The following is a 16,516-nucleotide window of genomic DNA, read 5'->3' on the forward strand; positions in this document are numbered from 1 at the left end:
CAACCAGACTAGGAAAATGGACACTTCACGGGGTCTCAGATACTCAGAAAGGTCCTGCCTCAGTACTGGGAACAGTTCACCCTGAATGGGGCACAGTGCCAGACGCCCTGTTACAAATCAGAAAAACAAGACCAGAAAGGATCAAACCATGACCAGGTAACTTAACTGCATCCCAGAACAAAGCTCCAGAATATTTGTAGAAATACAAAAATAGCCTGTACCAACGAAGGGAAAAACTCACAATGCCTGGCATCTGATCAAAAATTATCAAACAGGCAAAGAAGCAGGAAAACGTGAGCCATAAGGAGGAGAAAAATCAATCAATCAAAATCAACCATGAAAAGTTAACACTGTAAACTAAAACCCCTAAAGAACCCACCAAAATAACAGCACAGAGTTATAGCTAAAGAGCCACAAAGAAGATAAAATGGAATACATAAAACTCTTGATTGTGCAGAAGAAGACAGAAGAAGAGGAAAGATGGAGAAAAAAAAAGACAGGACAAATAGAACGTGCGTGAGAGATAATGTACTCACACCTATGGGTAAGCACATTAAGTGTAAATGGTCTAAACACCCCAATAAGAGGCAGATATGGTCAGACTGGGTTAAAAAGGCAGAGCTCTCCTAGGTACTGCCTACAAGAAACACACTTTAAGTATAAAGACACACACTGTAATTCCTGTAAAAGGAATTACAGACCTCTGAAATATACATAAAGCCAAACATGATATAACTGAAAGGAGAAATAGACAAATCCACAATTACAGTCAGAGATTTCAGTATCCCTCTCTCAATAATTAGACAAGTAAGTAGACAGAAAATCAGCAAGAAGGTAGGCAACTTGGGCATTACTGCCAACCGACTTGATTGGCATTTATAGAACCAGTCACTCAAAGACACATTGTTTCCAAGTACACATGGAACATTTACCAATACAGACCATGTTCTGGGCCATAAAACAAGACTTAATAAGTTGAGAAGGATTCAAGTTACATAAATTATATTCTTTGACCATAATGGAATTAAATTTTAAATCAATAACACAAAAATCCTTGGGAAATTCTCAAATATTTGGAATTTAAATAACACACTTCCAAATAACCCTTGAGTCAAGGAAAAATCAAAAAGGAAATTAGGAAGCATTCTCAACAGAATGAAAATAAAAACACAACACATGGGAACTTATGCAAAACTGCTACAGCAGGACTCAGGGTGAAATTTCTACCATGAAATACCTATATTGGACAACAAAAAAGCTCTCAAATCAATGACCTCAGCTCCCATCCTAAGAAAAACAGAAAAAGAAATGCAAATTAAACCTGAAGTAAGCATAAGAGAGGAAACAATAAAGATCAAATCGAAGCTGATGAAATAGAAAACAGAAGAACAATAGAAAAAACAGGAAAATCAAACCAAAGCTTTGTTCTTTGAGAATATCAATAAAAGTTGATAACCCATGAACCAATCTGACCAGGAAAGGAGAGAGATAAAGAGATAGAACTGAAATTACCAATGTCAGGAATGAGGGAGGTGACATCACTACAGATTGTACAGCTATTAAAAGAATAATGAAGGAATATTATGAACAACTTTATGACAATAAATTTGACAGGTTAGATGAAGGTGTCTTTAAAAATGCAAAATACCAAAGCCCACTCAAAGAAAAATAGATAACCTGAATAACCCTTTATCTGTTAAAGAACTGCAAGTGTATTTTAAAACCTTCCCACAAAGAGAACTCCAGGCCCAGACGGTTTCACTGGTGGATTTTACCAAACAGTTAAAGAAAAAATAATAGCGATTATATACAAATTCCATTAAAAAATTGACTCGTTCTATGAGGTCAGCATTACCTTGATACCCAAACCAAAGATAATATAAGAAAAGAAAACCACATACCACTATTCCTCATAAACATAGACACAAAAATCCCATACAAAATTTTGCAGACAGAACTCAACAATGTACAATATTGATAATACATCATGACCAAGTGTGTTTTATCCTGGGAATGTAGGGTTGGTACCACATTTAAAGATTAGTCAGAGTAATTCACCATATTAACAAACTAAAAAAGAAGAGCCATATGATCATCTCCATAGGTGCAGAAAAAGCGTTTGACAAAATTCAACACTCATTCCTGATTTTAAAAAAAACCCAAACTCTCAGCAAACTTAGGAGTAGAGGGAAACTTCGTCAGCCAACAAGGGGCATCTAAGACTGAATGTTTTCTCACTTAAATCAGGAACAAGACAAGAATGTCTGCTCTGACCACTTCCATCCAACATTGTACTGGAGGTTCTTGCAATTTGGCAGGAAAATGTCATACAGATTGAAGAGAAGGAAGGAAACCTCCTTTATTCATAGACAACCTGGTCATCCAGAGGTGCAGCGGCAATTCAGTGCATAAGTGATAGCATTTCCAATAAATCATGCTGGAACAAATCGGATATCCACAAGCAAAAAAAAAAGAGAGAGAGAGAGAAGGAGAGGAGGAACTTGGATTTATATCTCATACTACATCCAAAAATTAACTCAAAGTGGATCGTAGAACTAAATGTAAAACTAGAACTATTAAAAACATAAGGGAAAATCTCTGTGAATTCGGACAAAGCAAAGATTTCCTACATTCAATATGGAAAGCATGGTCCTTACAAAAACAAACTGGTGAGTTGAAGTTCATCAAAATATTTTAAAAATTGCTCTTCCAAAGACAATGTACAGAGAATGAAAAGATAAGCCACTGAGAGGGAGAAAAGTTTTGCAAAGCATATATTTCATAAAGGGCTGATCCAGAATATATAAAGAACTCTAAAACTCAATAATAAACCCAATTTTTGAAAATGAGTAAAAGATTCTTCACTGCATTAAACAGACACTTCACTAAACAAGATAAATGGATGGCAAATCAGCACATGAAAAGATGCACGACACCATTAGCTACTAGGGAAATGCAAAATAAAATTGCAGGATAGCACTCTATAAGAATAGCTAAAATTAAAAAGACTAACCATCCCAAATGGCCATAATGTGGAGAAGCCCCACATCTCTGTTGGAAATGTAAACTGATACAGTTTGGCAGTATCCCTTTTCTTTAAAATTTAAGCATAGATGTGACCTCATAATCCTACTTCTAGGCATTTCCCCACGAGAAAAGGAAATGTTTGTCCTTACAAAGACTTTCACATGAATGTAAATAGCAGCTTTATTTTTAATTGACAAAAACTGGAAACAACCCAAATGTCCATCAACAGATGAATGGATAAACAAATTTTTGTGTATCCATACTACGGCAATCAGAAGGAATGTTCCACTGATGCACAAAAAAGCATGGATGAATCTCAAAATAGTTATGTTGAGAGAAAGAGGTCAGACAAAAGAGTACATACTATATGCTTCCATTCATAGAAAACTCTAGAAAATGCAAACTAACCAATTCATTGGTTGCTTGAGAATTGGGGGGTGGGTATGGCATGAAGGATGGGAGGAGGCATCGCAGGGGCCTGAGGACACTGGGTTTGGATGTGCTCACCATCTTGATGGTGGTGATAGTTTCATGGGTGTCTACACAGGTCGGAACTTGTCATATTGTGTGCTTGGCGTATTGTGTGTCAAGAATACATCAATAGAGCTGTTTTTAAAAAAATTAAAAGGCAAATGACAAAAGTGGGAAAATATTTTGAGTCAAATATGACAGACAAGGGGGTAACATAATTAATACATAAGGGAAACATTAACACCCTAATTAGTTTGCTAGGTGACCATAACAAAGGCCCACAGCCAGGGCAGCTTAAACAGTAGACATTCACTGTCTCCTGTCCTGGAGGCTGCAATCCCAGATCCAGGTGTGGGGAGGGCTGTGGGTCCTCCCGAGGCCTCTCTCCTCGGCGTGTAGATGGCCGTCTCCTCCCTGTGTCCTCACAGGGTCGTCCCTCCATGTGTGTCTGTGTCCTGATCCCCTCTTCTCATAAGGACACCAGTCCTACGGGATCAGGGCCCACCCTAGTGACCTCATTTTACCTTAATCACCTCTTTAAAGGCTCAGCTCCAAACACAGCCACATTCTGAGGTGTTGGGGTTTAAGACTTCCACATATGAATGTTTGGAGGGGATACAAGTCAGCCCATAACACAGCCTTATAGAAAAAAATGAGCAAAAGGCATAGAAAAGTTACAGAATCAGAAATGCAAATGACTGATAAATACATCAAAACGGTGTGAAACTAAAGTATCAGTGAAAACAAATGAGACGCCGTCTCCCCCCTCCCCACTTCTCCCTGCTCCAGTTTGCAAAGGTCTCCCCCAGTGCTGAGGATACTTGGTTATTGTGTGCCAGATCCCAGCTAGAGGTGGGTCTCATGAAGATGCCAAGGACCCCTGGGGAAAGACCCGCAGGGCTCAGGGGACGTACTCCAGACAGGCCACGGGGGTGGGGGGACACCCCACAGAGCTAGTTCTGAACATGGACAGCAAACACCTGATGAAAAGAAATTCAAATTCTAAGGCAGGACAAGAAAAATTTCAACATGAAGGTTTTTCTCTGCCCTTTGGCCTCTCCCCTCCCCTCTGGTGGGCATTATGCATCTGCATTATGCATTAACCAGACCTCCCCAAGGAAAGAAATACCTGCTCAACCATAAAAATCTATTTTTCTTCTTTTGACGTCAGTCATGTAACTCTTTAGAAGATAACATTCCTTTCTCAGTCCTGTAAGAGGTCACGATGACCCACCACTGGCCTTGTACGTGCAGACATCTTTGGTGGACTTTATGAGCAACAGCAATATATCATTTCCCTTAAAGATAGCAACTGGTACAGAACAGACTGGCCAGATGACCGGGGGAGATACTGGGCCACACCTAATAGAAGTTCTTAGCTTAAATACTTGCTCGTGACCTTACTAATGTCCTTAGCTATATGACGTGTATTCCGCCTATTTTACAAGATGATTGTTTCTTGCATTACCAAATGTGTGATTGAGCCTCAGATAACATTAATGATGATTAGGAGACTTGAAATGATTGATCAAATATACAGTTCTATAAGATCAATGATTGGAATAGTGTAACTCTAGATGTAGGACGAAGTACAGAAAGAGGGACCCGTTTCCTGGACCATAACAGACTCGTAGGACAGGGGGTCCAGAGGCTTTGGGTGACTGTGAATAGGGCCTAGTCCAGTAACAGCACCTTGAGTGACCCGTCACGGAAATCCTCGTCTGACTTGGGAATGAGCATTCCTAGCACCGTGGAACAAACTGGTCACGCAATGCCTCCCGAACCTTGGTTGAAATTAAGACGGAAAGGGAGGGATTGTAAAATAAAGAATGTTGCCCACCATCCAGTTCTACAAGAATGAAGTCATCAACCACCACAGTCGCTGACCTACAACACACCCTAAAAGAAGTCCAGGACAAAGGGCAGGATGAGGCACTCTGGGAAAACTGGCAGAACTGGCCCTCAGATAGTTTTTCAGGAGAAAATGTTATGAAGCCAGTTTCCTGCGTCTTCCCATTCTTAGAAAAGCACTAAAACCATTAAAAACATCTTCTACAAGATGTGTGCTTGATTGCACGTACCCCTTTATCAGAATCACGTATTTACTGGTCTGCTCCCTTCCCTCTTTGGAATTGTCCTCAGAGCTTTCTGAAACATTTGGAGTCTCCCAAGTTACAAAAACAGGCTGTAATACAGAGATTTATAAGTGATATATGTCTGGTCTTTGTCCCCACTCCCTGACTGCCAGCTTCCTCCCAAGACCCTTGGAATTTCCTGAGCAGTCAGACCGATGGGAGCATCATTTATTATAATATTTGGACTTTTGTCCTCGGTTCTTTAAACCGCTGAGAGCCATGAAGGTGAAATGGGTGTCTCGTTATTCATATTCATAGCAAGTCCCTTTGCAGCGCTACTGGGTTTCTGTTCATGAGGAAGCTTTGGGAAAGGACCTAAGGAAGGGGGCTGATGTCAGGAGAGCCAACCCTGAGCAGAGGAGTGGAGACGGGCTGGAGGTTGAATCCATGATCAGTGGCCAATGATTTAATCAACTATAGTGAAGCCCCCCCCCAAACCCAGAAAGATGGGGTTTGGACTGCTCCTGGGTCTGTGAACCCAGAGAGATCTGAGGGCCTGGTGCTTAGAGAGCATGGACGCTCCCAGCCCCCTCCCCACACCTCGCCCTCCACATCCCTCCCATCTGCCTGGGGGCCTTTGCACGTGCTGTCTGCATGCCCTGGAAATGCTGTCTCCTCTGTGGGGCCTCTCTGACAGCCTCATTTAAGCCCCCTCCAACCTCTGTTACCCTTCCCCACCCCACATTTCCAAGGGAGTCCAGTGTATCTCACTCTTTTATTTTATTCAGGTGCCCCCATCCTCAGCTGCAGCCCACATCCTCAGCTGTAGCCCCAAGTTGCTTCCAAGCTCATCTTGTCCCTCCCTTGGAGCACTACAGGGATGCCCACTGCTCTCTGAAAGAAGCCCCAGCTCCCCAGTCTGACTTGCAAAGCGCAGCGGGGAAGCTGCCCTCCCAGGAAGGTTCCTGCTCACCACCCATCCCCTCACCTGCCCATGGGGGGTCCTCCTCCCCTGGGCCACTTCTGGGCCTCCCCAGCACCAAGGCGTGGTGGGGCCCCAGGTAGGGATGTCAGATCTAGCAAATGAAAATGTGTGTTAAAAAATAAAAGAATTATATCCCTACATGCCTGTTAGGCCCACATCCTAAACACTGACACCAACAAATGCTGGTGAGAATGTGGAACAACAGAATCCGCATTGTTGCTGGTGGGGGTGCAAAATGGCTCAGCCACTTTGCAAGACAAGCTTGGTGGTTTCTTACAAAACTACACACACTCTCACCGTAAGATCCAGGCATCATGCTCCTTGGTACTTACCCAAAGGAGTTGAAAACTTACGTCCATGTAAAAACCTGCACCTGGAGGTTTATAGCAGCTGATTCATAATTGCCAAAATGTGGAAGCAACCAAGATGCCCTTCAGTGGGTGAGTGGATACATTTCTGTGGTACCTCAGACAATGGAATATTATTCAGTGCTAAAGAGAAAGGAGCTATCAAGCCATGAAAAGACACAGAGGAAACATAAATGCATATGACCAAGAGAAAGAAGCCAATCTGAAAAGGCTACATACTGTATGATCCTAACCACAGGACATTCTGGAAAAGGCAAAACCATGGAGACAGTCAAATGACCTATGGTTGCCAGGGGCTAGGAGGAGGGGCGAAAAGGAGGAGGACAGATGGGTTTCAGGCAGTACAGCCACTCTGTAGGATATACTGTAACGGTGGACATAGGTCATTATACAGCCGTCACAACCTGTAGAATGTGCAACACCAAGAGCGAACCTTAATGGGAACTAAGGACTTCAGCTAATACTAATGAATAGTCCATCCATTGTAACAATTGTATCACATGAGTGCAAGTGTTAATAATATGGGAGAATGGGGGGCAGGAGAGACAGAGTATAGGGAATTCTTTGTACTTTCTCAGCAATTTTTCTGTATGCCTAAAATCATTCTTAAAAGAGTCTATTAAAAAACAAATAACAAAAAATGTTGTTTATCTGAGCTTCAGATGTAACTGGGCCTCCTCTCCTTTACTTGGCAAACTTAGCCACGTGAAGCCATGAAAAGCAGTGAGGGGATAGATGGGATGACACAGGGGAAGGAGGAGGAGAGGAGGGCCACACGTGGGCTCCCCAGGCTGGGGGTCGAGACCCACCTTACACTCACAGGTCCCAGGCCTTGAGTGGAGGAATCCAGTTGGCAGATAATCAGAGAAGCAGGGTCTGAGTGTTGAGGGCCTGCACCGTTGAGACCCCGTCCCTGCCCCACCCTCCTCGAGGACCTCAGCTCCCTCAGCCCCACCGATCAGAGCAACGCCCACTGAAATCCAGCGCTGCGCCTAACGATGGCCCCTCCCATCAGGCCCGCAGGGCTCTGAGCTCCAGTTCCGGCCACATCTCTGAGCAACATCACGACCTTTGGGTTGGAATATGGCTGCTGAGTTAAAGCTTTACAGAAAGAAGAAGAAAGCCTCCTGGCTTCCAAGTCCGGGGACCCCCATTTTCCAGCTCCAGCCATCTCCCCACCTCCTTGAGCCCTGCCATGGTCACCTGTCAGCCTCACGGGGCCCTGGCACAGCAGCCCCTACAGCTCAGGCCCCCTCCAGCATGGCGTGTCCCCCTGCAAACGAGCCTGGACCCCCTCCATCCCACAAGGGCCGGACATTTCTCTGCCCTCCCCTGGTCCTCCCCAGCAGGCCATTGTCTGCCCCGCCCAGTCACAGCTGGCCCCTCCCCAGCACCCACTCCCCAATGTCAGTTTCTTCATCCTAGACGCATCCATGTAAGGTCTCCACCACCAAACAGTCCAGTACGGAGGGCGCTCCAGCCCCCTCCCCGGCACCCAGCCCCTCACAGGGGCGCGACGCCTGCGCCTCCTCAGGTCCCTTCTGCTCTTGCCTCCTTGCCATTCCATCCCCACCCTGGAGGCCTGCTCCAGGCCTCCCCGCAGGGACCTTCCCCTGCTTCCTGGGGTCCCTTCTCTCCCTGCAGACTGTGGAATGCCCTCCCTGCCCTGAAGAGCGCTTAGGGTGGGGTGCTGTGGGGTGTACAGGGGAACCAGACAGTCTGGTTGGGGGAGGCTAGAAGCAGGGAGCAGAGGGGACAACGGGAAGAGCAGGGCCTGGGGACCGCGACCGGCAGGAGGGCGGCTGCGGCCCTCTCCTCCCCACAGGTCTGCCTGCTGTGTGTGTGTCTGCTGTGGGGGTGGGCAGTGGGCCCCGGGTTTGGCCCTATGGAGGGGTCCCCCGTGAGGGCTGTGCTGTGCGGAGGCTGGAAGTGGGGTGCCCAGCAGAGGCCTGGAGCAGCCAGCAGCCTCACGGGGGAGGCGTGGCTGGGGCTCCTGTTTGGGGGGTCTCAGGGGATGGGGAGAGGGGCCCAGGGTAGGGCCCAGCTGGGCCGGCCAGAAGGACTGGGGTGGGGGCCAGGGAGGGAGGGAGGATACCACCTCTGCCTGGTGGAGAGAGGAGCCTCCGACACACCCTCCCCTCCCCAACTCCCCCAGCCTCCCACCTTGGCCAGCAGCTGGAAGGGTGGCAGGGTCTGGGCGGGATGACCTGCAGTTATCCTGGGCACGGCCCGGTGCGTGGGGGCCATGCGTGGTGGTCCACTGGTGTGCTGGGCCCAAGGTGGAGGGGGGACATGTGGGACTGGGGTGTGCTGCAGGGCATGAGCGGGGCGTGAGGGGTGGGGAGTGGGTACTGGGTGTGCGGAGCTTCGGGAGTCAGGTGGAGCTCAGGTGCGCGGGGTGGTGGGGCTGGTGCGGGGGCCGCCAGGTGCGGCCCAGGTGCGTGGGCTGCGCGCGTCCTCCCGGGCGCCAGGGGGCGCTGCGGCGGTGCGGGGCCGGGCCGGGCGCGCCCCTCCTTCCGCCCGCGGCCCCGGAAGTCGGCGATGGCGCGGAATGTGCTGTGAGTGGGGGTCCCGGGGTGCGGGGTGGGGGCGTGGCCGCGCCCGGACTTTGCTGCGGGGGCCGTGCCGGGCCGCGGGGACGTGACTCAGATCCCCGCGCGGAACGTGCGGCGTCGAGGCGCCCGTGGGGGCGGGGCGGGGCGGGCTTGGGGGAGGGGGTGGTCGTTCCGGAGCCGGAGGGGCCCGGGCCGCCCCTTGGGGGTCGGGCCTGCCGCTTGGCAAGGGCGGGTGGGAGAGAAGGTTGGCGGGTCTGGGCTCTGCCGACCTCGGGCTTCGGTCCCCGCCGGCCCACGGCGCCCCCCACCCCCACAGCTCCCCAGGGGCCCCAGACTGCGCCCCTTGCAGTGCTCGCCGCTGGTCACCAGGGGGAAGGTGTGAGCCTGGGTGGCCGCCCGCCGGCCTGGACCCCCAGGAGGGCAGAGCGAGGCTCGGTCCTGGACGAGCAGCCCTGCGCTTCCAGAACCTGCCCCTCCCGCCTCTCCGGCACAGCGGAGAAGGCTGTGCCACCAGGTTCTAATGGGGCAGCTGCCACGTGGGACTGGGTCGCCAGGAGACCCTGGGAGACGTTACCTAGCACTCAGCTCAGCACTCATTCTTCTGCGGGTGCCCCGGCCTGTGCCAGGGTGCCTGAGCCCTGCCCCCTCAGGGTGCCACACCCTGGACCTCGGCTCCTGACCCCCTCACGCTCCCCAGATTTGTGAGGCCCAGAGGCAGCATGAGATATGGCTTCACTGAGCCCCCTTCCCTGGTGCTGGGTGCTCCCCGAGATCAGGGGCCATGTGCTGTGCTGCAAATTGGTCACCAGGGACCCTAGATGGCATCCTCAGCCCCTGCTCCCACCCTCCACCAAGACCCGTCCCCTGGCCCCCTTGCAGCCCCTGTGGACCTTGGGCCCACTCCTCACCCCAGCCCCGAGGCCCAGTTGGCAGTGTGGCCCTCCTGGCCCACCAAACCCCACCGGGGCATGGGTCCAGCTGGCAGGGGCAGTTGGGTGGGAGCCGCAGGTGGTGGCCGCCTGCACCTTCTAGATGCCTCTGCTCACTTTGGGGCTTTTGGGGGTGGGGCAGGTGGGCGGTCAGCTTGTAGCTGGTGATCTGCACACACCATCTCTCCTGAGCCTCTTATCTTTTGATCTTCATGCTTGTCAAGGATGAGCTGGTGTTCCCAGCACAGGGGGTGTGGAGGTGGCCCCATCCCTTTCCCCACCACGGGGGTGGGCCAGTGCAGAATAAGCTGGTTCTGACCGATCCCACCTCACCTGAGCTGAAGGGAGCTAGAGGGCGTGCCCTGTGTGGGGCCCATTCCTGGAGGGTGACAGCCATGCGGGGGCCGCGTGCCTTTGGGACCGGCACTTTGAACAAACACATGACTCTGAGCCTGTTTACGGGGTGGGGTGGGCATGTCCTCTGGCCTCTGTTCATGAATCATTCACCGGTCCTTTCCAAAGGCTGACCTTGGGGGTCAACAGGCCACACTGCCCCGGGGACTGGGGACTGGCTGCTCACGCCGGGTGAGCAAAGGGGGTGGCCTGTGGGTGACTGCCCCCTTGGCTCCCCGGCCCCATGGCGTGATGACCTGTGGACTCTGCTGGGGTGTCCCGGAAGCCTCGTGTTCTGAGCGTTTGACACGACCCCTCTCCCCCTTGCAGGTACCCTCTGTACCAGCTGGGCAACCCCCAGCTCCGGGTCTTCCGCACCAACTTCTTCATCCAGCTGGTGCGGCCCGGCATGGCCCAGCCCGAGGACACTGTGCAGTTCCGGATCCCCATGGAGTAAGCACCCCCCCCCCCGCCCCCAGAGGAATTCAGGCTGGGGAGTGCCCCGAGGGGCCCACAGCCCTAAAGGTGCCACCGAACCCCACTCACAAGCAAGGTTCTTCCTGCCGTGAAAATTATGCAGGCAGCTCCGCACTGTCCAGGTCTGGTGTGTGCAGAGCCCTGGGGTGTCGTGCTCCCCGCCGCCCCCTGGGAAGCCTGGCCTGAGACCTGGCTTCTTTTCTTGCCTCGGTCCTGGCTGCTCTTTCCAGGAGGCTGGGCTGTGACTCCTGCACCCGCTCACCATGGCTTCCAAAGCTTTCTTCGTCCTCAAATGGGGCCTTCATGGAGGCCTCAGTTACCGAAGGGACACAGCCTCCCTGTGTCCCATGCTGAAGTCTGAGGGGTTCCGGGGTTGGCTTGAGCTTCCGTGTGAGGCCCATGTAGGGTGAAGAGGGAATGGGACCTAGCCCACCATCCCCTTGACCGTCATTTCTGGGAAGCGCCTGCCGGGAGGGTGCTGCGGGCGGGCGGGGCAGCAGCTGCAGAGCGGGCGGCTGGGCGCTGCGGGCAGCTCCTGGCAGCCAGGGGGCACTCGCCGACCGCCCCGTCCCTCCCCTTGAAAGCTGGGCCCCCAGGGAGTGTGGCCAGTGGGAGGGAGAAGAGAACTGGGTCCTGGGGGCTGGTCCCCCGTCACCCCCTCACTGCTGCGTCCGGATGCAAGTGTGCTGGGTGGGGGGGACCAGGGGCTGCATCTCCGGAGTCAGCAGGGCCCGGCCTCAGCCCTGGCCTCCCCCGAGCCCGCTCCCACCCGGGGCCTGCGGTCGGCAGCTCACCCCGTCGGGCGGGGCGCCTTGTACCTCGGCCCTGTTCAGACTTCCTTTCCTTCTCCTTTGCCCCAGGATGACCAGAGTGGACCTCAGGAGCTATCTGGAGTGCATTTACAATGTGCCCGTGGCTGCCGTGCGGACAAGGGTGCAGCACGGTGGGTGCCCAGGGCGGGGGCTGCCCTCTGGTGTGGGCTCCTCCGCGGAGCTCCTGTGGGCTAGGCTGCCCGTGTCGCTGGCCTGGTCCCCCTCACAGCCACTCTGGCATGTGGTCCTTTGCACATGAGGAGACTGAGGCACACACAGGGGGGAGGTGGCCTCCCAGGGCTGGAACTTGGGTGGCCCGGCCCTGCCGGCTGCTCAGAGCAGGGCCCCACACTCAACCCACTCACCCGCTTCCCCGCCTGCCCCCGGGTCGGTCAGCAAAGCACTGTTTTTATTCCCCTGGGCCTTTCTCGTTCCTTCCTGTTGACCCCTGCCCCCCAACCCCCGGTTGCCCAGTTGTAAATATGACGACCCTCCGTCGAGGGGAGGTCAGCAGCAAGAGTCTCTGTGCTGACAGGGCAGAAAGCGTTTCTTGAGTTATTTTAGACACGTTTGGGTTTTTGCCCAGCGGAGGTCGGCGGTGGTGGCGCCTGCCTGTGCGAGCCTGGCCTAGTGGCCCAGGGCGTGCCGCCTGCAGTCTGTAGCCTGAAGGTGCCTGCGTGTTTGCCTGTTTCTAGAAAGTGGGTTCCTGGATTAGTGGGACTGAAAACTTCATGCTCGGAGTGAAGGTTTTTGTCTCCTCCCCCCCCCCCCCGCCCCCGCCGCTTCCAACAGGTTCCAACAGGAGGAGGGATTACAGGAACATCAGGGTAAAGAAACCAGACTACAAGGTGGCCTATGTGCAGCTGGTGAGCGCTCACCCCGACCGTGACCTGGGCCGGGGGGTGGGCATGATCTTGGGGCCCCAGGCTGGCCCTAGTTCTAATCCACATGGAGCCCCCTGAGGAGCTGGGGTTCAAAGCACGGCTCAGAGGTGGGAGGGGACGGGTGTTGGGGAACTTCTCGGGGGGGGGCCAGCCCTGGATGCGCAGTGGGCGGATGTGGGCCCGCTGGGCTTGGTGGTGGGTTCAGACAGAAACCAGGGCTGGCAAGCGTCAAAGCAAGGAAGCAGTTAATGCCATGGGGGTGGAGGTTCCTGCTGGGGCCTCAGTGTCAAGCCAGACCACTTGGGGTGTGCTGGGGTCCTGGCTGACCCCCTCTCCTCTGGACTGGACTGCGGGGTGTGGCACACACGGAGCGAGGGGCTCCGGAAAAAGGGTCCCGCACCCTGTCTGAGCCTTTGCTGACCGAAACCCAGACCTGGCTGGAGGAAGGCTCGCGTTTTCCAAGCCCCCTTCCGGGCTCTTCCTTTCCAGCCTGAGCTGCCCCCAGATGCGCTTTCCCAGATATGCTCTTGACTCAGAACGGACAGCCTTGGCCACCCAGCACCAAGGCCCCGGGGGCTGCGGGAAGGATTCCTCTGCCGGGGCAGGTGACCTTGGACCTGCCCACAGAGTCTGTTAACTGCCCTGCATTTGAAACCCTGGGCGGCGGGGGAGGGGGTGGGGGTCTTCCAGTTTCTTTAGTTTCCTCGTAAACAGCCTGGGTCAGACCGGGGAGCCCGCGGGCCCCAGGGCCGCTAGATGGCAGTAGCGCTATTATGAAAACACCCTCCGGCCCCAGGGCTTATTTTGGGCCTTAGGAGGCAGTTTGTTGAAAGACCAAGTTAGCATGGCAGCTTTTCTGAAAAACAGTCACAGTTGTTCTAAACAGGGGCCCCCGTAATTATTTGGCCTAATATTTGCTGTGCATAAAATCAGCCAGTCCAGGCAGGGAGAGTGGCCGTTGGCCTTATAAAGACGCCTGTGTCCTCTGTGTTAAATCGGGCCATCTGTCTTTGTCACGGCACGCCGGTTGACACCCCATATGTCGGCATTCGCCACGAGGCCCTTCAGCGAGAGCTATAGTTACAAGTGGCTTTTGAGTCATCCGAGCCCTTGCGTTTCCCGGGCCCCACCTCGCTCTGGAAGCTGAGCTGCGCGGCCTGGGATCTGGTATCTGCAGCTGCCACCCGGCCGCCTTTCTTCCCCTGTGAAATCAGGGCAGCACAAGTGGGAGCACAGGGCGTCCCCGCCGGGCACGCTTCCCTCCGTTGCAAAATTAAATTTGTAACGGATCCCCCCCACCTCCACCCCTCCCGACTCCGGCAGATCTGTGCCTGGAAACCGGCCGGGGGGTTGGACACTTGCCCCCTGAAGGGGTCCCCTCTCTGTCCTCCGTCTGTGGAGACGTCCTCCCCATGTGTCCCTTGGGGCCTCGTTTCTGGGCTTCTCATCACCGAGCTGGTCGCAGAGCACACAGAGGTCCATCCGAAAGACAAGTGAAATTCCCGGATTTGTTCGGAGTTGGCTGCTTCGGCAAAGCTGGTCCCCCGTAGTGGGGGTCCCGGGTTTCCTCCCACGAGCTGATAACCGTCTCTTTGGCCCAGAGTCGGGGAGCTAGCGAGCCTGGGTCACCCCACAGCAAGGAGCCTCGGCCCCCAGGCTGACGCTGACGCCTGCTGGTGACAGAGAGCCTGCTCCCCGACCCCGCCCGCCCCTCACCGTCCCCGGCCCGGGCCCGCGTCTTCGCTTTTCACCACAACACTTTCCTCCCCTCCTGTTCTTTTCCGCTGACCAGCTTTGGAAGGGTGGAGGGTTTTATTTCTGAAAGTACAAGGTGAATTTCTCTAGGAAGGGAACCCCCGAGAGCCGCAGTCGGCCCCCACACCCGGCGCTTGTCTCGGTGAGAAACGAGGAATTTCTCCCAGCGGCGCCCTCCGTTTTTTCCCAAGCTATTGCGGATTGCCATCTTTGTATTTATATTTTAAAATGTCATTTTGGGTTTCCCCCACCTCAGAAAACTAGCAGAATCACCTCGGTATATTAAACATAAATCCCCCATTCTGGGCAATCAGCCCTGCATGTAAACTATTGCCCTTTGGTATTTTAAAGAAGAAGAAAGAAAGTTTTGAAGTGTGTAAGCGAATCCTCCTGCAGGCTGGCTACCGAGCACACGGTTGCTGCCTTTCATCACTCGGGGCCTGCACTCCGCGCCATGTGAGCAGGATTTATAAACCTCCCGTTCTCAGGGCCGAGTATGTGGGCTGTTTCAGATCACGCTTGGCCGCCTGCCCGAATCCAAATTTCTTTACAAAACAAGGGTCTCCAAGAACCAAGCGCACTTCACTGATTTTACTTATTAAAATTTTCCAGATCCGGTCCTTCTCTGCCCGTCTGGAGGTGGACGGCGCAGCCCTGGGAGTGTTGGCCCGGGTCGTCCCCCTGCGCCCCCCCCCATCCTTGGAGCTCCTTTGCGATGTGTAGCACGTGGAGGTGGCCCCGCACCTCACGTTGTTTGGGGTCCCCTCCTCCCTCCAGCCCACTGACGGGCCAGGCTGGTACCCCGGCCACGTGCTGGGGGTCCGGGCTGGGACTTGGCCGGCACTCACGTGTTCTGAACTTCTAGTGAAAGATGTAAAACCAGTTAATTTGCAAAGCCGGTCTTGATTTATAGACTGCTCGCATGTACGTTTCTTTGTACGTTACATGCGTTTTATTTGCCAAGCTCTGAGCCGGGAGGAGGGTTAGTCTTTAATGTGGGTAAAGGCCTGTAGGTATTTTGGGTGGAAGACGTTCCAGGGAGGCGGCAGACACTATCTCTGCCTTGTTTCCCCACCCCTGCCCACAGTATGGTCGGGCGACTTGTGCCGGGAGTGGGTGCTCTGCTGGGCTCCCCCGGATGGGGACACGCTGCCTGAAGAGCTGGCCTCGATGAGGGGCCTTGTCACAGCAGTGGTTTCCAGCGCGGAGGGCCGGGGCCCGGCCTGCGTCTGTCCTGCAGGCGACGGGCGGGCGGGTTCCATCTGGCCACGGACCTTCCCACGGGGCTCCTGGCCCGTCCCGCCCGCGCTGCAGGCTGAGCCCGTGTCTGTTCTCCCCAGGCGCACGGACAGACCTTCACGTTCCCAGATCTGTTTCCTGAGGAAAAGAGGCCTGAAGGCAGTTCTGCGACTGAGGACCTGCAGCACCAGGTCCTGGAAGACCAGCGGCGGAGGCAGAGCTGCGACCCCCGGCGCGGGGGTGTCCCCGGCTGGTTCAGCCTGTGACGGGCGGCTGACAGCTCAGCTCAAATAAAAGTGCTGCTTGTGGAGACTGGCCCAGGCCCCCCACCCTGTGCTCTGTGCTCTGGGCCGTGCCCCTACCCTGAGAGCAGGGGCCTGGCCTCGGGTGTGCCCGCGTGTCTCGTCCTGGTCGCGTGGGCCCAAGGCGTGCCAGGCAGGCCCAGAACCCTGTCCAGTTGCGGGGAGGCCCACTTCCAGAGCACCCAGGAAGTCATCCTGATCTGCTCTGTTTAAGATCTTGCTTCGGGCGGTTTGTGGGGGAGAT

General features: G+C 53.8%; 1 protein-coding gene across 1 annotated transcript; it reads left to right on the forward strand.

The window, feature by feature from the left end:
* The first annotated feature begins 9,401 nt into the window (after window positions 1-9,401).
* On the forward strand, window positions 9,402-16,286 carry MRPL23 (mitochondrial ribosomal protein L23). The gene is made up of 5 exons (XM_060103794.1): window positions 9,402-9,484; window positions 11,134-11,256; window positions 12,141-12,223; window positions 12,885-12,958; window positions 16,072-16,286. Exons 1-5 carry the CDS (start codon window positions 9,468-9,470, stop codon window positions 16,234-16,236), a joined length of 462 nt encoding a protein of 153 aa, XP_059959777.1. The 5' UTR covers window positions 9,402-9,467; the 3' UTR covers window positions 16,237-16,286.
* The last annotated feature ends 230 nt before the right edge of the window (window positions 16,287-16,516 follow it).

The sequence above is a fragment of the Mesoplodon densirostris genome, chromosome 7, assembly GCF_025265405.1.
Source record: "Mesoplodon densirostris isolate mMesDen1 chromosome 7, mMesDen1 primary haplotype, whole genome shotgun sequence".
NCBI lineage: Eukaryota > Metazoa > Chordata > Mammalia > Artiodactyla > Ziphiidae > Mesoplodon > Mesoplodon densirostris.

Excerpts from the sequence above, each read along its gene's own strand:
- MRPL23 (XM_060103794.1), top strand. Across the intron at positions 12,224-12,884 it reads GCGGACAAGGGTGCAGCACG|GTTCCAACAGGAGGAGGGAT; the intron begins GTGGGTGCCCAG and ends CGCTTCCAACAG. Across the intron at positions 12,959-16,071 it reads AGGTGGCCTATGTGCAGCTG|GCGCACGGACAGACCTTCAC; the intron begins GTGAGCGCTCAC and ends TGTTCTCCCCAG.